A 23,048-nucleotide genomic window follows, 5' to 3' on the forward strand; every position below is an offset into this window, starting at 1 on the left:
CAGGCTGGTATACAGTATCTCCAAAGCTGGAAATTCTGCAACATCTCTAGGTAGCCTGTTTCACTATTTCACCACCATTACAGTATGTAAAAAAGGAATTTCCTATATTTTGCTTCATGCCCATGGCCTCTCTCCATTGTGTACCACTGAGAAGGGTCTGGCTCCGTCTTTTCATACTCTATTATCAGCTTTTTATGTACACTGATAAGAACACTGCAAAGCCTTCTCTTTTCCAGACTGAACAATCACAGCTTTCTCAGCCACTCTCCATGTTAGATGGTCTAAACCTCTAAAATGTCATTTGAATACCCAAGCAGAGGCTGTTCATGTTCATGTCTCTTATATTTTGTCATTTATCCTACCGCTATCCCTTCTGTTTGACTATGGTTTGTTTTATTTTTCTGCTCTGCCTTGTGTACCAAAGATGTTCTAAGCATTCTTAGCCATCAGTATTCTCCTGGTTGTTTTTGACTGCTGGAAACGTCAAACAGGTTCTTTACCATTTAAAGTCGTCGTACTTAATGGGAGAAATGGTCTGTCTTCGTAATGGATCCAGTGCTCTTTTTGTGGATTTTTCTCCTATAATGCAATAAAAAAATATAGTTGAACTATCATTTCTTCTTTTGTGATTTGGAGAAGTACTGAGAATGAATCAATGTCAGGAACTAATTAATGTAAAATAAATAGAACATGCAGACATTTGAAATTTGAGCAGTTTAATACTAAAAAAGCAGCAACAACAAAAAAGACATACTGTCATCATGTCTATTTACTCCTTGGTCACAATTGTTTGAATTTTCAGGCGTTAAATTACTTATGGATGGCCCATGATTTTTTGCTATTGTCAGTAGAAGCATATTGGGAACTACATGGAAGAAATGAGCATTGACTAACAGATGAAAAATTTCAAACAATATGTATTTTCTAGTTCATACCAAGTCTTATGTAAATGCAAAATATAATTCTGATCAGACTTAATTTATGATGAGTTTTATCATTGTGATAGAACAATATAAGAATAACAACAAGAATGTTTAGTTGTATCATTTTCACTGAACAGTAAACCTTCAATGCAATTTGTTTCTGTGTTATAGTGAACAGATTAGTTTTAAAAAAATAATAATAATAAAAAAAAAACTTGGACTTGACCTGGCTCAGATTTATATGAAATATGTTGGATTAGTTTCACTGTTAATTTACTCTGAAGTTACAAAACAAAATTGTGTGTAATGTGCTGTCATGCTGTTGTGACTATTGACTTAATTTACCATTTTTTTTGCTTTTCTGAAATAAAAAAGTAGATTTGTTGGTTCTGTTGCATGTTAAATCTTTTATTGCCTTTGAGCTGTGTTAAATTTGATAGTACAGAACCGTTTAAGAGCCTATTTTCTAAAGGAAAGGTGTGTTTTTATCTTGTCTCTCCCTGACGCCTGCATTGCCCATGGTAACCCGATCTTGAGTTACCTTACCTATTAAATAATTTCTTCACTTGTCTCATGGAATGTCTTATTAAGTCTGTGTCACTTCTGTGTTCTGTGATAGAAATTCAAAACCAGACTGAGCTGACCAGTGATTATTTTCTATGGTTGTTCAGTGCACATGTAAAATTTCTTGGGAACCCGTTCCCTGTTTGCTCAAGTCTGTGACACTTGAGTGGCTAAAGAGGATACAGAACCGTTCCTGACCCAATTCTGTCTGGGTATTTTTCTGATACTGAAAGTCCTCCCCTGCTTCCTCCCTCACCCCATTTTGAGATCTCATAAACATGTTCACCTTTGTTTTATTGTGCATTACTGGAATTCTGACTGATGCGCTATCACTTCAATGTGTCCTGCAGGTTGTTAAATGTGCTTTGCTGTGAGCTTAATACCCTTTTGTTCTTGGAAACTCGCTATAAAGTATCACAAGTTTTACTAACTGCTCAGGAAGAAAATGTCACAGAAACTTCTGAAGGACCAGGGTAAGAATTGGCCTATGTAAATGTTATTTGAATTGTCAGACTTTTCTCCTGAGTATATATGAGTTCCTTAGTAGCTTTGAACATAGAGATGCTCTTACTGTAGTTAGCATCTAATGTATATAAATTTACCTAGGAGCATGTTTATCATAAATCTTAAATTATCAGAAGATACTTCATTCTTTTTCCTACTTCAAAGTCAAAAATGTAAAAGTGAAAGGCAAGTATTTTTCTCCTTTTCATTTGCATAAATCTTGTTATTTATTTATTTATTTATTTTTTAATGGAGTGCAAAATTTGTTGGTGCAATTGTGCCTTTTGATATTACTTGATGTTACTCTTCTGTGTATATAATATAAAATAAGGGTATGTATGTATTAAAGGCATATTAAAGGCATCACCAGTACTTTGATTTTTTTTTTTTATTTGTACCTTAGTCAGCTCTCCAACTTTTGTGAGATTCTATTGCTGACTTTTAAGTAAAATTGCACAATTTATCTTTTAAAAAATGAAAGTGTATTTTGGGGATTGAAGTAGATGTTCGTTTAGTCCCAACCACTTTGTCCTTTCTCTCAGCATGTTTAATGTTAAAAACTTAACTCTTTCTGTTTGCTGTATGGGACCAGTACAGAGCTTGAATCAAACTGTATGGGCTAAAATCTCAGCAGATAAACATTATTGTTATATACTATTTGAACAGGAGACCTATTGTTTCCTTAAACAATAGATACTGTATTCTAAAAAACTCGGTATATAAAAATTGATTTTTAGTTCCTTTAAAAAAAAAATTTTGCCCTGAGGTACAAATTGATTTAAGACAGCAAGTTAGGGGTGTGTTAAGTTCTGAATAACTGCTTATTTGGGAAAGCAGAAATTGCTGATAGGCCAAAAAAGGGAACAGATTTTGATGCTGTTAACTGCTTCTGCCCTAGTTACTGAGCATGTGGGCATAACAAAGCCTGAAGTTTTAGAATCGTAGAATATCCCAAGTTGGAACGGACCCACGAGGATTGTTGAGTTCAACTCCTGGGTCCCCAAAGGACCGCCCAAAAAATTAGACCATGCGTTTGAGAGCAGTGTACAAATGCTTCTTGAACTCCGGTAGGCTCAGTGCCCATGACCACTTTCCTGGGGAGCTTGATTCATTACCCAACCATCCTCCCAGTGAAGAACCTTGTCCTGATATCCAGCCTTAACTGCCCCTGTCCCAGTTCCATGCGATTCCCTCAGGTCCTGTCGCTGTCCCCAGAGAGCAGAGCTCAGCGCCTGCCTCTCCGCTCCCCTCGTGAGGGAGCTGCAGGCTGCCATGAGGCCTCCCCTCAGCCTGCTCTGCTATGGGCTGAAACAAACCAAGGGGCCTCAGCCGCTCCTCACATGTCTTGCCCTCCAGACCCTGTACCATCTTCATAGTCCTCCTTTGGACACTAGACCCTTCACCAGCTTTGGAAACCTCCTTTCTACTCTTTTGTTTCCCCTAATTGCTTAGGTGTTTCCAGTCAGTATTAGGTAGAGGAGTACAAAATTAGAGTAATACTTGCAGACATCACAAAACACTTCATGTTTCTGTTTATTTCTTTATGCCTATTTATTTCCCAAGTCATGTTTTAACTTTGCATCTCTGAAGTTATTCTTGCTCAACACAGTTTTCTGAATTAAACAGTCATTGGTAAATCAAAGTGGTAGTGATTTTTTAATTTTTTGTGTGTGTTGTTTTGTTTTCCAGAGATATTATAATCGATGGCCTATCAGTTGAGAGAAACCATGTTCTTGTTAGAGTATATCTTATTGGAGGACCACAGGAAAGGATTTTGCCTCAGAGAGTACTAGATAAGGTTAGAATTTAAAATTTATTAATTTCTGTTTCTTTACCTCTTATCCTCATTAATTGAACATTTTGTTGATATTTTAGGACATGAAAAATTATTTAACATTATAAAATAGCAGTCCACCTTTAGCTTTATAAAGGGCTAACACTGACACTAAAAAAAATAGGTTTTTTTAGTGGATGCACTGTTGGCATGTGCCTAGGACACTCCACAATCAGATGAAGTTTTTGTATTGATGCATTTTAGTAATACTTTTCTCACTATAAAAATGAATGCAATTTGTCCATTTTTTACTTCTATATTTCTGTTTTTTCTTTATTACCTTTCCATTTGTTATATCATGTTTTTTCCATGCTTGAGTTTTCATTTGTGGTACTTAATACTTGGAGCTTTCATCAATGTTCTAACAGTACAGTGTTCGTTAAACAGTTCCTTTAAATGTTCTACTTCTTATGAAGTAACTCTTACAAAAATGGAACACAAATTACTGTCAGCACAGGAAAGACAGCTAGATCAATGCATAAAATTGGAATTACAAGGTTCTTCTGTTTGTTTGTTTGTTTGTTTGTTTAAAAAAAAAACTTCCAATTTCCCTTTTGGTTGAAAAAAGAATTGTAACATCAAAACTGTCAGTGGTACATACTGGAACAAGTTTTGGCTCAAAGTCTTTGTGGATTTTGTGTCCTTTAACTTTTATTTTAGTTATGAAGTATATCATCTTGAATTGTATATCAAGCCTATTTTCTTATATAATCAATAGTTCTGGGAGCTTGACCTAATTTAATTTCTTTTTGGTCCTGTTTCTAGGGCAGTGATCCATATCCTTGGCCAATGTTTTCATCGTTCCCTTTGCCAAAGTGCTATCTTGCAGAAATTCCTAGGAAAACTGAATTCAGACAAGGTATGTACAAAGCACTCAAATAGTGTAGATGTTGAACAAACATCTGTCATTTTATTTTTTTTATTTTTTTTTTCCATAGATTATGATCTCATAAATACCTAAGGATTTTTCATTGTTGGCTGCATTTGTAGCTAAGTAAGTTGGTTTGGTTTTCCATGTCTGGCTTTGTGCAACTGTCAATCTGCAAAGCTCTGTTTACTAATCTAATTCCAATGCAAACTTAAAGATTAACCTTTTGGCTTGTCTCAGGTGGGTGAGTCATGAGATATATTTATATCGTCTCTCTAGTAACTGAAGCAAGACGTTATGGTTAAGCTACATATCTTTTGTACACTATTTTCTTGATTCAGATCCCCGTGTTTACAAAACTTGTTGGTGTGTGAAATAGACAGTGTTTAGGATAGTTGGTTTCCGCATTGAATATCAATTTGTAATGTGGGTAGACTAAAGAATCCTTTGAAGAACTATCTAGGCAAAGCAGTTTAATTCATACGGAGAAAACATTTTAAGATTTTAATTTGCATAGACAATGCAAAAGAACCTGGTGAATGAGTTATAATAAGTAAATTGTCCTTTGTATTTGTTCATGTTCACTATATCCTTGAGATGTTCTTATTAAACTTACTTGTGAGTTTCTTCAGCCAGTGTAGATTTTCAGAAGTGATAGAAGTTCTACATCAAATGAAGTTTAGATAATATTCTCTATATAGATATCTAGAAAAATAAAGCAGTTGACAAAATTTGTAAAGAACAGAATACTCTGATTCCTTTCTCTGATAAGAGAAAAAGCAGTGTAGTTATAAAAGAAGGGAATTTTATTTACTTCAGTAATACTGTTCAGGTTTCCCATGGTAATTTTCATGACACTAAATTTTTAGATCAAATCACTGTAAAATGGGTGCCCAGTTCTTTTAAAAATGTCTTCAAGAAGGCAGGTGGCCTTACTCTTCAATATTTGCTGTATCTCTCAGAACGTCTCTTGTCTTGTTCAGAGCAATTCTGTTGCTTGTCATTAACAAGTGGCCTAATGGAATGGGGTTGGTGTTTGTTGCTTTACAGGATGACAACCAGTTAGGAAAGCTTGGTTAAAACTTTTTGACTAAAAGTAAATTTACTAGAATTAAGTTTCAAAGATATGCAAGTATGTTAGATAGAGGTATGGAAATATATTTTATTTCAAATGGCATTTTTATATTATAAAATACTATACAACTCAAAAATGAACAGTGCATTTGGTTTCATAGTCAAACAAAACATTTAATGCTTTTTACTTGTAAAAAAAAGACACTACTGAGTGTGTTCTGTTTCAATTCTAATTTTTTAAAATGAATTATTCTTCATCAAACTGTGAATCTCTGATTTGCTGGGCTGAAGCTTTCAGGATGTGTAAGTTTTTTCTTGTGGAAAAAAAGCGTGAGAATGAATAGATCAAATATGAAAAGAATTAAATTCATTAATTACAGATTCCTGTAATTGGAAAAAAAGAAATCAAGAGCAAGATTAGAAAATGGGGTATATCTGGACTCAATTTTTCAACAGTATAATATGACAGTGATATGAGGGTTCTTTCACAAGAGATTGGAACAAGTTATGATTAATATCTATGGGTTATGTTTGTACAGGACAGAAGATAATTGTTTGCCATTGAAGCCAGTGAGTCCTTGAGTGGAGTGCCTCTAGCATGGGTATAGCAGTCTAAGAGAAACAAGTACATTAGGGGAATTCTAGAGCAGAGCTATAAATCGTGCCTTTGAGATGTTATGTATGAATATAGACTGAAATCACAGTATCACATAATATTTTGAGCTGGAAAGAACCACAAGTATCCTTGAGTTCAACTCCCTCCACATAGGACTACCTAAAAGTTAAACCATTGTCAAACACTTCTTGAACTCTAGTAGGCTTGGTGCCATGATCACTGCCCTGGGGAGCCTGTTGCAATGCCTGACCACCCTCTCAATGATGAACCTTTTCCTAACATCCAGCATGAACCTCCCTTTACACAACTTCATGCTGTTTCCTTAGGCCCTAGTATTAAGGAATAATTGCAACTAGCTGATACTGAAAAAGCAAAGGCAAGTCTCTCAGTATATAAAAAGCAATTTTAAGGAGGACAGTTAGTTCTTCCATGTCCCTGTGCAGAAAAAGTAGTTGGTTTATTTGGCAGTGAAGATTTGTTACAAATTAACTTAAAACAATTTAGTAGGATGCATCTAGAAGTCATGAAATCATCAGTGGAGATTTTAAAAGCAACCTCTTTGGAGTTGTATTTATTCAGCATTCATGTTGTATAGCTGTTACACAGCTTGCTAGAAAGTTTAAGACATTTTCGTTAGACATTATTTCTTTTTCAGTGCAAATAGCTGGACAGGGCTCACACAGACTTCATCTGTATGGCAAGAGTTCTGCTGCCATTCAAAAAATTGTACATCATATGATTGGGGATGTTTAAATGCTTGTTATATCCATCACTAAAGAACAAAGGCTAGTGCGGTTCTTCTGTGATTCCCTGAAGTTGTTGGTGTTCAGATTTCGCGCTGTGATGTTACGTAACTTCTATGGTATCATTTCTGTCCACTGCTTGGGGTGCTTATACTACATGAATAATTAAAACTACTAGATTCTTAGCACTGCTAAAGAATGTACAATTTCTTTGGCTGAAGTGGAAAAGGTTTTAACTGTAGGTTTTATTCTGACTGTCCTGACCTCTTTTTAACCTCCCCTCTTCTTACCCAGGTGACATGGACACCTGAAGAGAAGTTTACCTTTCTTTTTTCCTTTCAAAATTGGTTCTTGTCTTATAATTGTGGTGTCAGCTGTAAAAAAAAAAAAAAGATGGAAGTTGCCTTTTTGAATGCAAGCTGAAATTAGAGTGAATATTTTGGAACTCGTATGGCTGTTGCTTTCTGTAAAGATTATGTACTTCTGAAGTCAGGGAACCGTAGAGCTTCATTTTCACAGTCCCAGACCTGAAGTAGCTTATGAAAGTAGCAAATGTAATGGAAGTCATAGATAAAAATTGAAGTAGAATATTGATGGGTGGTCATTGAAAAGAACTTACTCATGCTGTGTTTATGATGAAGAAAATCCAAGAAATAGTTTGTTCTTCCATCTCTAAATTCTTTTGAAGTATACATGCGGCAGTGGTACCTTTCTGGTTGTGCATTTTGGGTGTGGACTGGGTGTGGATATTTTGCCTCACTGGATCAAAAATGAAGCAATCATAATTTATGCTGGTAAAATTACATTCCTCCATTTCATGACGATACTTTCAATGGGTAGACTCAACTTTTGGGGTGTTTGTGGAAGGTGTGGACTGCATGTGTTTGAGGAAAATCTGTAGTGCTTCATTCTTTACAAATCTGCCCTGGTTTAGCAGGTGTTAGTTAGGCACTTGCCTGAATGATGTACATAGCTGTAGGAAAGGATGTATGGAAAAATCAACTTGATGAGTTGTGCTTTAATGTGCATTAATTGTTTCAGCCAGTATTTAAAGTTGCAAATCTGTTGGAAAGCAGTGTATTAATGGCTCACCTCTGTCAAATACAATTTATAATGAAACTTCAAATTATTTCTACAGATCATTATGTAAGTGTGGAAATTAATTATGCCATTTCCACCTGTTTACACTGCAGCAAGATATCCTGTTGCTTTTCTTTTGTTATAGTTGTTCAATTACAATTTCAGTAATGTAATTTGAGGAAGAATTTTCAAGAGCTTTTCAGAGTGATATAATTCTTTGTTATTCAGGTTACAACTATTAAAAATAATGTGTTTTTTTTTTTTTTTTTGACTTGTAATATTAACTACACCGTGGGTTATTAAAAGTTAAACTTTTAAAATGATATTCCATGTAATATTCATTCTTCTATTAGCACAGATCTGTTGTCCTTTTCTTCTCGTAGCTCTGCAGTTGTGACAGTTGGTGATGAGTGTGACTGAAGAATTGTGTCCATAATTTTCCTGCAATTACAGTCACTGCTTAGAGTTTTCAATGTACATACACACTCCATCATACGTTTTGTCTCTGTGACTGTTAGAATTCAGAATCGCTATCAAAAATCTTCTGTAATCATGTTCTTAAAGCCTTTTAATGTTTTATCTCATCCGTTGTTCTGCCTTTACCTTATCCTCTAATGTGAATGGAACCCCCACCCCTGGTCCTTTGTCAGTGAACCAGCTGTGATAGCTTTCCTGTTACTTTCGTCACCTGCACTTTGTGACTTTTCCTCTATTTTATTTTTGGCAGTCTTTACATATGAGCTGCTTTTTTCCACTTGAAGAAATTCTACTCCATTAATGAAAGGTGAAAGAGTAAGCGTACAGGCAAATCTGAAATGAACACAGATTTTCCTAAAAGAAGGAATTCATAATAACACTTGCAGGGATTTGTTTTCATGTGATAGTGCAATATGATATGGTCAGGTTATTCATTATCTCTTACTTCAGATTTTGAATAAGATACACATGGCTTTATGGATCTGAATTTCTTTGTAACAGAAAACCACTTTTGTTGTGAACATAATCAAATGAGAAGGGGCTTGTGGCATTTCTGATGTTTTGTAAAGAATTTATGAATTTTCCTCTGCTTTGCCTGCTTTAGACACAAGAATAATTTAAAGAATTATAAAGCAACATCTTTCAGGGAGTTAAATCAGTTTAAAGTTGCAGGAAGTTATGGTGTGGTGGTTCAAATCTCACACATGCAGCTGTAGTGAGTTGTGGTTAAAACCCAGAAGACAGCAAGCACCACACAGCTGTTCACTTACTGCCACCACCAGTGGGATGGGAGAGAGAATCGGAAAAAAAAGGTAAATCTTGTGGGTTCAGGTAAAGACAATTTAACAGGTCACCTAGAGACAGCATGACAGAAGAGGAAGGAAAAATATTACTAATGTTTAAAAAATCATACAAAGCAAGTGATGCACAATGCAATTGCTCACTACCCACTGACTGATACCCAGCCAGTCCCCAAGCAGCAGCTGCCTGCCCTGGCCAACTCCCCTGGTTTTATTGTTGAGCACAGCACCACATGGTGTGGGACATCCCTTTGGGCAGCCTGGGCCAGCTGTTCTGGCCATGTCCCCTCCCAGCTCCTGGGGTGCCCCCAGCCTCCTTGCTGGCCGGGCAGCACCAGAAGCAGGAGAGGCCTTGGCTCTGTGCAAGCGCTGCTCTGCAGCAACTGAAACATCCCCCTGTTATCAGCATTGTTCTCATCCTAAATCCAAAGCTCTTCACCATACCAACTGCTAGGAAGAACATTAACTCTATCCCAGCCAAAACCTCATGAACTGGTACATGTGGTTATTCTTTTAATAAGGCTACATTGAAAAACTAGTGCTAGCACAAATGAATGGAAGGGGTGGGAAAACAACCACACACAAGGAAAAGGGCGGGCCTGCAGCATATGAATTAAATTGACATAAGCTTCACTTCAATCACCCTGTTAAGGTATGATTTGTTGTTATTTTTGGGCCTATTTAATAGGTCACTATCATTGAGAAAGGAAGGACTCACTTATTTCCTTCCTCACCTTTTCTTTCCTTTCTCTTGTTTATTTTCTTCCTCTGCCCTCCTTACTTTCTGTCTTTCCCATCTTTCAGCAGTTCTGGCATTTCTTACAGAATAAACCTATTCTTGTCATTTATCTAGGATAAATAGTGAACCCATTTAGTAACGTAACAGAAGAGAGGTAAAAGAAGATCAAGATTTGGCATCAGTATGTTTTTAGAATGCTTCTAGCAATAATGTGAAACTCCACCCTTAGTAACATTCAGTAGGCTTCCTCCTTTGCTGAGGACTGTGTGGTGATTGGACTTCAGCTAGTCACTGCTGGGCAAGTTACAGTTACCTACTAACTTGTGAAATTGGGTTGGCGTTTATTTGGTATCATAAGTTTGTTGGAAGACATTTTCGTTCAAAAATAAAATTAAGATGCGCTTAGACACAGTTTTTTGTGCTATAATGACCTGTTGGAGGAGGTGCTAGTCCATGTTTAATGACAAATTTAGGAGAAGCAAATGCTTTAGCTGGAAGAAAAAGAGTTACCTGTTACAGACTGTAATGGGTATATTAAATACATGGTTATGTTAGTATCCTGGTTGCATGGATCTCAAGCTAGTTTCTCTGTCAGAAATGAAAAATAAGTGTTGGCATGGCAGGGGTGAGTGGGTATTGAATACTTTACTGGAGCATTTACTCTTTATTTTTGTTACTTTTGCAGACCTTTAGTAGATACATACAAACATATCTATGTTTCTTATATTTGGTACATATTTGAAGTTGCATAAGTTCCTTTTTCTGTTGTTGTTTTTAATTAGTAAGTATTACCTTCCCAGAGAAACCTTAAGGCAAACACAGTAGTCTATGGTCTCTAGCAAAGTTTCAGAAAAGACTGTAGTACAGTAATATTTATTTCCTTATTCTGTTGTTGGAGCATAAATTAGCATTGCAAAAGACCAATTTAAAGAGCATTTAAACAGTATAGTTTTAGACACATTGATGCTGCTAGCTGTTAGCTTGCGTGCTTTTCAGCAGTCACAAAATAAAATAAAGATTTAATTTTGTATAACTTGCAGGAGAGGAAGAGTATGATAGAGACTAACTGCAAAGAAAATAGGGGTCAAATCAAGAAGCCAGGAGGAAGCAGCAAAGATGGATGGGCCATGGTCTTGAAATGCTACTTTCTTGAAATTATTGGGGGATTTTTTTTAGTAGTTTTATTTCCTTCAGTGGTATCAAAATTTCACCCTGGTCTCTGTTTGGTAAGTTGACTTCTTAAATCCCAGCTTGTATTTTCTGATCCTCAGCTGCCAAACTGAATTACTACAGTCCTTAGGAAGTGAAAACCTGTTTAACTTTTAGAGCTATGTTGCTTTGCTGTTCTATGATTTTCTTCAACCTTCACCTGTTATGGAAATGGCAGAAGAAGAGAGAAAAAGAACTAAGAATCCTGTTGATAATACTGTAAATCATTCTTTGCATTAAATTTTTGTACTCACATAAGCTGTTCTAAGCATCAGTGCCATGTTATTTGGAAAGATACTAACCGAGGATTTAGTTATTTGAGGATAACAAAGGAATTTAATGTTAATTAGTTTGGAAGAATTATTAATGATAATTAAGTTACTTTAATCAGCTTTTTAAAAAATACTATGTATTGTTTTAATAAATTCCAGTGACAGGGAGACAATTTGCTGATTATACATCATTAAGGTCATTAGACCAGCTTAAAATAAATTATATGCAGTATAGTAATTCTGTTGAAAATCCTTTAATCAGCTTAAAAGAATAAGATCATTTGAAAAATGTATTTTGATTGTAGAAACAATTAAGGTGTAGTGGAAAACTGAATACTGAAACACTATAAAGGTATAAAATCACAGAATCATAGAGTCATTAAAGTTGTATAAGACCTCCAAAATCATCTGGTCCAACAGTCCCCCCCTCCTCTTCTCCTCCCCAATATCACCCACTAAACCACATCCGTAAGCACCAGGTGCAACCTTTCCTTAAACACCCCCATGGATGGTGACTCCATAAGCAACCCGTTCCAATGCCCAATCACTCTTTCTGTTGTTACTCTTTGAAATTACAGCAAGATTTGTAAATAGCCATAGAGTGGCTCAAACGCTTTTTGAATCTTTAATTAGAAGTCACCTTTCATGACAGAATTCATTTCTGTAGTGATTGTTTTTTTTTTTTTGTTTTGTTTTATTTTACCCCAAACATAAAAACAGAGCAAAAGAAAGTTTGAAACATCTGAAGAAACTTTGTCATCATAGTGGATGCTTAGTGGTAGTGCAGGCTATGATCTTTCATAACAATAGGAACTGCATGATCCCGCAGCAAAGGGAATGCGCACAGTTGAAGTGAACTCATGTGCATTTACCTTGCTGCAGGATACCAACATTTTTCTTCCCTCTAGTTGACCACAAAATATTTCATAGCACTCCCCGGTGCTCTGGGAACCAAGTAGCCTGAGGAGAGATGGTCTTACTGATTGTTTCCATTTTGTAGGGCCAGTATTTTATGCTAGAAAACTGGGTTTGATCAGTCTTATCTTACATATAATTACTTTATAAAATTAGTTTGCATTTTAACTTGAAATTTGTTCTGCCTTCAGGGGAAAAAAAAAAAGAGTAGAAGAGCAAGTCTTTCACATTAATATTAGCATTTTTCTTTTTTAACAAATCTTGGATATGGGAAAAAAATATTTCCTCTTTGATTAACCAAAGCATATGTATGCATTCTTTTAATCAGTACTTTGTATGCATTATTCAGTGTGCAGTCTCATGTGTCAAGAGATGGATTGCTAGTATTCATTGTTCAATTTGAATTCCAAGATAGAAATTTTGGTTGCTGAAGATGTTTCATTTAAAGAAAAATATATTCAGACTTTAAGTACAGATACCATATTGTTGAAAGCCAACTTAACATTTTCATGTATGATTACACAAGCTGGTTTTGCATTTGTCACTGTGGTTCTTCTGTTTTCAAACCTCTGTTAGACTCAGCCAGTTGTGAAACTTACTGGCTCAGTCTGAGATTGTTCTAGAAAAATGATAGAGTATGTGTAATTTCCTCCAACTTAGTAGAAAATAGTAATAATAATAATAAAAAAAAACACAAACTTTTTAGACAAGAGAAAAGAACGTACATACTTACTGGTCTTTTGTCATTGCATCAATGCCAATATTAATATTGAAGATGTGTTCCTATTGTAAAGAAAGAATATGGCTTTAATAACAAGGTGAGAATAACAGTAAGGAGCAATCTTTGAAGTTCTATCTTTGCATTAAAAAGGATTCTTTCATAAAAATCCTTTTGTAAACTATTCCTTGAGTTTGTTTTATAAGCAGGCTGAACTTTTAATGAAAAATGTTATCTGATATTTTTGAGCCTCATATATAGCAGAATTATATACTGTACTTCAGTAGTGCTCAGGTAAAATTCAAGCATTCGGAATTCAGAAAATTCCTGTGTTATATTCTTGTATCCTGACAGCACCAATGAAGAGTCTGTGGCCCTTGGCTGTGGAGTATGCTGGGTGCACCTAGGTTCTTCAGAGAACTGAGTGTGACATTCTAAATTTCTCTAAATATTAAAATAAATAGGCAAGGTGGCTATTAGGGCATGTTTCAGTGACAGCAAACATATGCATTCAGTGTAGTCTTCTGCAGAATTTTGTCTCTTTGCGCTAAAGTTGGGAAACACTGAAGATAGGAGTTCTCATACCATTGACAATCCAGTATATTTTCACAAAATTTACTTGATAGGTATGCCTAGCAATCTGAAGGCATACACCTATATGCCTTTATATCCACCCATAGCAGAAGCATCTGAAGGAAATCTGCTCACTGAAAGAAGTAGAAATTTTCTGAGGAACGTTGTTACTTTGCAGTTTATCTAGCATGCTTCATTTTGTGTTCAACAAAATAATGCTGCCACCTCACAGTTTTTTTTTTTATTAATCCATGTATGTATGATAAAGGTTCTTTGTCCATTTTTTCTCTTTTAGCTTCTGTGATGAAATTTTAGGTTTTAGTTTAGGTTTAACTTCTATCTTTAAAATAAGTTTCCAGTTCTTATCATTTTGGGACAAATGAGGAATAAATATAGCGGAGTTATAAAATGTGCTTCAAGAACATCTTAAATGTTCAAAACTCTTCAATAATTAAAATGAATATTTCTGTTCTGTGTAAAGCAGAACATCATCAGCTTTAAGACTAGCTGTTTCTCCAGTTTAATTGTCATGGATAGGGGATATTTAGTTAGTCTTTTCTTTATTACGCGTGAGGTCTGCCAAAAATACCAGTTAATGATAAAGCTATTATATGTGTCTGTCTTCCCTGATACTTGGTATGGTTTCGTGCTTCTGAATGCATCTACTTTGTCTCTGTGGTACTTTGTATCTAGTAGCTGCTTATTACTTACCGTAGTTAAATTTTAAACAAGTAAGAAAAATGAACAAAAAGAACCCAAGGTTGTCATTAAAAAATAACACTAGTTTAATTTCTTCTAGATAAAGACCTTGACAAGCTGTTATCACTCCTAAAAAATCCAGATAAACAAAGTGGGTGGGCAGATATTTGTAGAAGACAGTTCTGCAAAGTCATGAAAGCCAGACCGGATATCATCAGTGGAACAAGTAAGTATGACTTACAGAGTTGAAAAAAGCAAGTAAACGGAAAGCCATTGGTAAGCAACGATTCTTTAAAGTTTTATTGAGGATTATGTTATATTTTGAATGGCTTTCTTTATTTGCTAAAAGGAGATACGAACCTTCCTCAGACTTTTACATGTATGTCTTCTGGTGCAGCAGGACTGAAAGTGCAGAATTTCTTTTGGTCTTCTAAAAGAAAATAATATTTTCTTCTAAAAGAAAATAAAAAAATAGAGAAGCAGCTTCAACATTCCACAGCTCTAAGCACAATAAGCTCAGACAGAAACATTCTAATCATTCCTTCTGTAAACGTACCATAGATTAGTGCATGCTCAGGAAATAGCTGCTTATTGTGCAGTTTTGCGTGTCTCTGGGTTGCTCAGATCAGCTAGAGGACCACTGATACAGTCCTTAGTCAAGCTAAGTCTTTTTGGAATAGTCTTTGCAGCCTCCCTGAAGCATCTTCAGCACATCAGGGCTTTCTCTGTATTTGAACCTGGGCTTTAGCAGGAAGAGAAACAGGCAAACCAACTCTCCCCCAAAAAAGATTAGATTTACATGGAAAATTGCAGGGCTGTGTATCTAGGCTTAGTGTATTGAATGTTCAAATAGTTTGTGTGATAGCAAACTATTTTTTGGGCCTGTTTCAAAAAACCCGTCTCATCCCTCATCCATCGGGATTTGCAGAAGCTTTTTATTTTGTTGTTGTTGCTGTTGTTGTTGGTTTTTAGCTCAAGAAATCTCCCTTATATTTTCCCAGTTCGTGTTGTATCAGCAGCTGACCTCTCTCCTGTCTGGGGGCAATCCAGCATCCTTAGTCCACTCATATCTTAGGAGACTTTAAACTCTACATAAGAGAAATTGAGGGTGTTTCAAAGATTATGTAATTATATAGTAACATTCTTTCATTTATAATGAGAGGTAATCCATCCCCAAATCCTAATCATTTTTGTCAAGCTTTGTATGTGGATACAGATAGAGATAACAAGCTCAGCTACAATTACTTGCTCCTTGGGGGGCATTCAGTCATCATGGCATGATTCCCTCAGGAATCTGGACTTAGATCAGGAGTATTCTTTAGGACCTATCCATCTACTTCTAAAATGTTCTCTCTTAAAAAGTGAACAAACAAACAAAAAATAAATGTGGGAAGGATATTTCTTTTTTGGAGCAATTTTCACCTTCAGGCAGTTATTATTTTGGTCTCAGCAACCATTGATTGGCTTCAAAGATACAAAAAACATAATCAGAAGCTCTTGAAATTGCATCTGAAATCATACCAGAAAACACAGGATTTTTCTTTATCTTTTACAATGAGTTGAATGTTTAATGACAATAGAGTCATTACAATCAACACAGTGTTTTGGAATTCATGAAAAGTCATTGTTTGTGATGTTCCTGTGCTACAGCCTTTAGCAATCACTGCAAAAAGTTGAAAGTAACATCAGATCTTACTCCATGGGATGGGCGATGAAAAAGATGAATATTTTCAGTAGGTATGACTATTTTTTTCTCTTCAGTATCAGAAGACAATAGACTTGGTTATTTTCAAAATAACCCAGTCAAGGGTTGAAAATGTAGCTTATATCAAGACACACTTGACAGCTATCTGAATCGCAGCAAAGAGTATTTCAGTTGTCAGCACTCTGCTGTAGAAGTTAAGATAATAGTTACAGACTTTCGTTTTTGATGGAAAGAGTCTTCTGGATTCAAAGACAATGAAATACTATGTTTCTACCATTATTAGAACATCTTGCTACTTTTGGGGGTTGAAAATTACTTAAATTTCAGCCTTCCGTTGGTGCTACTAAAGAAGACTTGACTAACTTCAGTCTGCAGAGTAATCTTCTGTAGATTCTCTTTTTAAGTGTGTGAGAGAAAATTTTCTTTGCTGACTGCGTTTTTCATAGATTTATTGGACTGATCTATGGTTGATGGAGTTGAAAATTTCTGATAAAAAAAGTCAACTGTCCAAGGTTTTCATTCATGAATTTTTAACCTCTAACACAAGTCAAGAAGGACTACTGTTGACTCTTAAGAGAGTTCTTTTTCTTCTAAATTCCTTTGAAGGATCTGTGAATTGGTATAGAATATGATCCCCTAATACTAGTTACATTAGAGGATCAAAAATTTTCTAATATGTGCTGTGATTTTTGACCTTTTTGGCTTAAACCCCTCAGAGAAGTAATTAAATAACTTCTGGTTGTTACCTAATAAAACAGTTGGAATCATAATTTTTTAAATCAGTGTTCTTATGCAGTTTAGAAGCAATTTGAATTACCTTCCTTTTGTACATTAATTCTTCAAGAAAAAATAACAAAACAAATGTCCTGTAGGAATACAACTGTTTTATGGCATACTGAAATAGCTTAGTAGATTTCAAAGTTCTTCCATTTCTTTTGTATATGATTACACACTCCCAAGCTACAATTGTCTTTATTTCAGATGCGTGGATTCAATTTACATGAGGTAATTGTCAGTGTTTTAAAAACTTTGATATTTATACTGCCAAGCTACCATAATTTAAGAAAATTAACATTTGTAAGCTTTGTAAACAAATTGGTAGGCCTTGACACTAATTTTTGTGTATGGACATAATCTCTGCGTGAGATGTGGGCTATTGCAACAACACTGACTGTGTTGTACAATGAACTTTTCTAAATTTCATTTGGCTCCTTTTCCAATTAAATGAAAAATCATTTAGCCAGTCTCCATCTTTACAAAGGTTCCCTGATTGTGTCTACATGGCAGCTAAATGATTTAGTATTAAAAGATAAAAATTAAAATAACTACTTGTCATTTCACATGAACATTCTTGTGGAAGAGAAAATGTCCTGTGAAAACCCTCTATTTCCATATTAACCAAATTTGTTTTGATAAACTCTTCTGCATCTTTTCTCCTCTCAAACTTGATTAAAAGCTTTTCAAAGATCCTGATAGGCACTTAGATAAATACTTTCAAATGGTGGAAATCAATTTTGTGCTTGAGTTTCAAAAAATTGCTTAGTAGTTGTTGAGCTGTCACTTCTCATATTAACTCAAGCACTGAACTGGAATATTTAACTGTTAGGTCAAGAGTGTGGATGGCTTCCAACAAAAAGGGGAAGAAAAACACAGTGTTCTGACTTGACTTACATTGAATTATGAAATACTTTATTCCTCTTTGCTATTTTTTTTTCTTGCTTTACTTACGCAAATATTTGTTACAATGTTTGTGGACCAAATTTCACTAAGCCTATTAGTGAAGATGTGAGATTGTTTATTCTTACAAAATGAATAAACCATCGCTCTTCTACAAAATATTTTTTTTTGCTAGCCCTATGTGGTTTCTTAAAGGTGTGACTCAAATAGTTCTTTTCATAAAAATGCATAACAATATAAATAATATGTGTAATATTTTTCATTTTGATTTGCTAATCCTTTGCAATGCAATTTTTTTTTCTTTTTCTTTTTTTTTTTTTTACTGTTGGACCTGGTTACTATGACTGTAAACATGTTTTTAGCTGTTGTAGTGAAACTTCTTTTTCACATATAGGGGAATACCCAAACTCAGCCTTTAAAAAACTTCAAAAAAAAAAAAAAAAAAAAAAAAAAAAAAGGATTAGTTGTAGATAAATCTCCATAAATGTTTTTATCCAGTTAATCATTAAAACAAACAAACAAAAACACACAATTTAATGTCAGTATATTAGCTTAAAAAATGGTTGTTAGCTTCCAAATGGTTGGAATAAGAGTTAGTTATTGTCTGTGAGATTCTTTTCTTCATTATTTTTCTGGCATAACAAGCATCAGACTGTGCATCGAGGTTCTTTCCTTCTCCTTCTCCTCATGCACTGCAAGCTTGCACTCCTTCTCTGCCAGTTTTCCTACCAACAGTTTTCTGCTTTTCTGCTTTTCTCCGTTGCCATCTCCACCACAGATTGTTATGCTTCGCTTGTGTTGCTATGACTGTTCATACAGCTACATGCTAAAATGTTTTATCGGAATTATTCAGCTTAAAAATGACAAGACCTGTGCATGCATGAAGTTTTGTGGGGCTAGGTGCTGAAGCTTCAACACTGTTGAGTTGCATTTGAGGTGATGTCAAGGAAATTGTAAAGTGCAGACTTAAAACGGGAAATCCCAACTCTTTTTTACTCTGTAAGAAAACTCTTTTTTACTCTGTAAGAATGCTCCCTTGCTTTGCATTACTGCAAAAAGTTATATCGCTATTCTTTAAAACCAGCTTATTATAACAATAGCATTTACTTATCAAAAATGTTCATCATTGCTATATCAAGTTCTTAATATGGCTAATCTCAATATCCTCCATGCAGTATTTATAAAGACTTCGTTGTATCCTTTAGTTTACCTCTGTAGGGTGCTAGTGTGTTCAGTTGCAGGAGCCTCAAACTTGCAGAATTGAAGATCATTGAAAGTTGTCACTAACTACCTGGCTAACATTCTGTTAAGGTGGGATATGTAATTTCTTCTGTAGTGACAAGATTTCAGCATTGGGCTTCTCTGTGCAGTATGTGCAGACTCAAAATTCCACAGAAAGAACTGAATAACAACATTCCAGCCATCATCTGATATTACAGATTTTCCAAATGGAAATACTCTAGTCATTTAACTTTCAGTGTATAGCTTTTATAGTTAAGTGTATAGATTTTATCTTTTGGGGTCATAGGTCATGTTGGAAACAGCCTTTAAAACTTTATTCACTTTTCTTGGCATCATTTTGGGGTATTTTTCTTCTTTTTTTTTTTTTGGGGGGGGGGGATAAAATATTGTAGTTTAATTATAGTTAATTGTAATTTTATATTGAAATAATGTAGCAAATTCTGAAGTAATCCTTGGAGGATACAAAGATAATAGTGAATTCTCTTTCAGTTTACACTGAATATATTCTCAATAAAGCTATTTAAAATCTAATTTAAGCTAGGAATGGTGGTAGGAATGCAAAAGCACTAAGTATGCTTTGAATTGTTCCCCCATAAAAACATGAATAAACATGCAGAAATTCAAATAGCTTTAGTTATCTTGTTAGGCAATACAGTTCCCCACTTCGTTCATTGCCTTTAACATTTAAATATTTTTATTCTTTTTGCAGTTTTGGCAGAATTAATTGAAAAGTTCGTGTCACGTCTTTCTGAAAGCCGATCGGATTGTTATTTCAGCATGGAAAGCTATAAAGGTCAGTTTCCTAATAATTTATTGCTGTGAAGCCTCTTCATATTCAAATTACTTTCCTTTTAAATATTTCTGTAGTGGTTTGGGGATTGGTGAAAATTTTCCTTAACAACTCAGAAATTCATTACTTAACTGATGTACCTCAGTTTGGAGCAAAAGATGATGTACTTGAGGAAGCAGTATAGACAATTATTAGTGATATTTTCACATTTCTAGTGTGCAGTGGAAAGGAGATGAAGAACAGGCAAGGGTGTCATTCAAAGTATTTGTTGACACCTATTTCAGGATGATTTGCAGACCTGGTGGCATAAATATTTAAGCAAGCTTAAGCAATCTGGTTTACCTTTTGAAAACCCTTTATTATGTAATCAACCCCTAATTATGCCATTTATATCGTATTAGTAGAATTGTTATTGTTGGCAGAGCAATCTGAGTGTTAGTTTCATACAGATATTATGCTTACAGCCAGGAACAAAGGAGGAATGATAAAGTTAATTTATTCTGAATGTAAAGTAATATGTTTTATATTACTTTTTATATGTTTTATATGTTTTACTTTTATATGTTTACTTATAAAATCAGAAGATACAAAAGCATAGTTAATAACTACTGGAAAATGCAGTTTCATTCTTTAATATCTGTAAAGACTTCTTTCCTAGGTCGTAGTTTACTTATTTGGAGTTCTAGAGGACCAAGCCATCTTAGGGGAGGACCTATTATTTATACTTCTATTTTGTTCTCACATCCATAGGATGAAAATATGTCTTCAGACATGCCTTTGAAATTTCAAAGCATAAAACACCTTTAGTAATTTAGATCTCTTTCTTTTATGTAGTGCCTTTGCCATTTAGCCATGTATCTTCTGAATACTTTAACAGAGCATTTTATTTGAGAATCTTTCTCTTTGCTTAAGGAAGAGAGTTGCTAAGTGCCAGTTCTGTCATTTTTTTTATTCCTCCTTAAAAGATCAGTTCTCAAAAACTTGTACTGAAAGATTCTTCTAAACCCTATTGTCCTGCATCAGTTTATTACTTACTTTTTGACTTCTCAAGAGGCATAATGAGCAACAAAAAATTTTTCATTGACTCATAAAACTTGCTATTGACTCATAAAACTTGCTTTTTGCATAGATCTGTCTCAATTCAAATCATTATTTCAGCTACTCTGTTAAAAGTATAACATCTTCACAACTTAAAAGATTTGACACCTAGACTTCCCAACTTCCCAACTTGCTCCTCTCTGTACATTTTTCTTTTTGGGTCAAAGTTTAAGGTATTGTACAATCTCCAATGATATTAAAGGCTCAGGTGCAATTTCTTGTCCTGCTATGGGGGCTGCCTATCTCTTGGTTCTTTAGAGGATAGTACAACCTACAGACTATAAAAATTTTTCCTGTTAGATGTTGTCTGTTTGATTTGATCTGAATAAGGCAATAACTTAACTGAAAGAAGAACGGAGGAGGAACTGTGCAACTTCCAAGTGGATGTCTTGCCCAGCAATGCAGAGCATTCCTGCTGTTTCTTAATCACAACACTTAATCATTAAGTGTTCCCATCTAATGTGGAAAAACTCTAATGAAGGGACACATCTGTACCCTCTGCACTTAGAAGTGCAGAAGAGTGTATTTTCAATCCACTCTTGTCCACCCATTGTTCAAAATGAGTATTTAAAACAAGTTCAGGAAGGTTGAACCTGAATCTTCTACTTCACTAACCTATGATTTCAACATGAACCATTGATCAGATGGAGCTGTCAACAATAACATACTGTTCATCTAAAATTTAATGCCAACTTTAAAGAAACCAAGATTGAAAATTGTATGACAATCACATACATGAAATTATACCTTGTGATTTTCTGTTCTTAAAAGATAGATACAGAGACAAAACAAATAACAAATTAAAAGCTCTTGAAAATCTTGGGCTGGACAGGTTTTCAACAAACCAACACATTTTTAAAAATTATTTTTTTATATATTTTTCAGAAAACCAGTCCAGTCTGTATAATATTCCTTTCTGTATTTTATGAATCACTTTTTCATGCATAATTATACAGGCAGTATTGGACATGAATTCTCTAAAGAAGTTTATGTATACAGTTCTCAAATAAAAGTTCCATGATGCATTGTGACCTCACTGCTTTAGCTGCAAAGAGAAAAAAAGTGAATCTCAGAATTCAGCAATATGCAAAGTCCTCCTGCTTTTCTACAGGAAGATTTGTTGCATCTCCCAAATAATTTAAAATGACTGGTTTTATCAGATATCTCATTCTCTCTAAAATATACTCATTTGCTCTGATTATGACGAACTTATTCCTTCAGAACTACTAAATGATAAATTAAACCCTAAAATGATAAATTAAACCCCAAATAAAATAACAAGAGTTTGAAGCTAGAGTAAATACATTTAAGATCAGAAATTAAAGATGACACTTTCTCCTTCACAGTAAAAAAAAAAAAAATCAGGTTGGATGATGAACAATTTTCTTTTGCAAATTTTGATATTCTCTGTCTTAATAAGTATAAGGTTAGGAATGGGATAGCGAGAAGCCTTCTGAAGGATTGTCAGTAGTCTGGAGATAAGACACTGATGTGAACTGTAGGCAAAGGGCAGGTATTCTCTTAATGTTTTACCCCCCGGTCAACAGTGCCATCATCACACACTCTTTTTGTGAAGAGTTCTCCAGTTCTGGAAAATGTGTTGCTCAGTCAAACGGTGTGATTCATCAAAGGTTTATTTTATGTTTTACAGGAAGTCAGTTAATAAAATTTCATAACACATTTTTCAGACAGGTGTAGCAATGAGTATTTTCCAGTAAAACCAGCTAAGACCAATAAACTCATGCCGATTGTCAAGAAGGTGAAACAAAAATACGGTTCCAAAATTGAATCTAGGATTATACAACACTCTGGTAGATTAAAAAAGCTTGACTGTATGAATCAGTTGTGTAGCCAAATTTACACTCATTTCACTCTTTCTTACCCAATAAAATATACAGTGTGGCATTCCTATGAAGACGGAATGTGCT

At 34.7% G+C, this 23,048-nt stretch overlaps 1 protein-coding gene across 8 annotated transcripts in view; it reads left to right on the forward strand.

The window, feature by feature from the left end:
* TBC1D32 (TBC1 domain family member 32) overlaps nucleotides 1-23,048 on the forward strand; it is an 83,480-nt gene that overhangs the window by 44,844 nt on the left and 15,588 nt on the right. For all 8 annotated transcript variants that reach the window (XR_011095087.1, XR_011095088.1, XM_068677582.1 and 5 more), the window contains exons 24-28: nucleotides 1,838-1,960; nucleotides 3,681-3,789; nucleotides 4,591-4,684; nucleotides 14,709-14,834; nucleotides 19,942-20,025. Coding sequence is in view for 6 of the 8 variants with exons in the window: in XM_068677582.1 (XP_068533683.1) it covers nucleotides 1,838-1,960; nucleotides 3,681-3,789; nucleotides 4,591-4,684; nucleotides 14,709-14,834; nucleotides 19,942-20,025 (536 nt within the window). In the remaining 2 variants the exon portion in view is untranslated. The remainder of the gene's footprint in view (nucleotides 1-1,837; nucleotides 1,961-3,680; nucleotides 3,790-4,590; nucleotides 4,685-14,708; nucleotides 14,835-19,941; nucleotides 20,026-23,048) is intronic.

This window comes from Anas acuta, chromosome 3 (assembly GCF_963932015.1).
Source record: "Anas acuta chromosome 3, bAnaAcu1.1, whole genome shotgun sequence".
In the NCBI taxonomy this organism is placed as follows: Eukaryota; Metazoa; Chordata; class Aves; order Anseriformes; family Anatidae; genus Anas; species Anas acuta.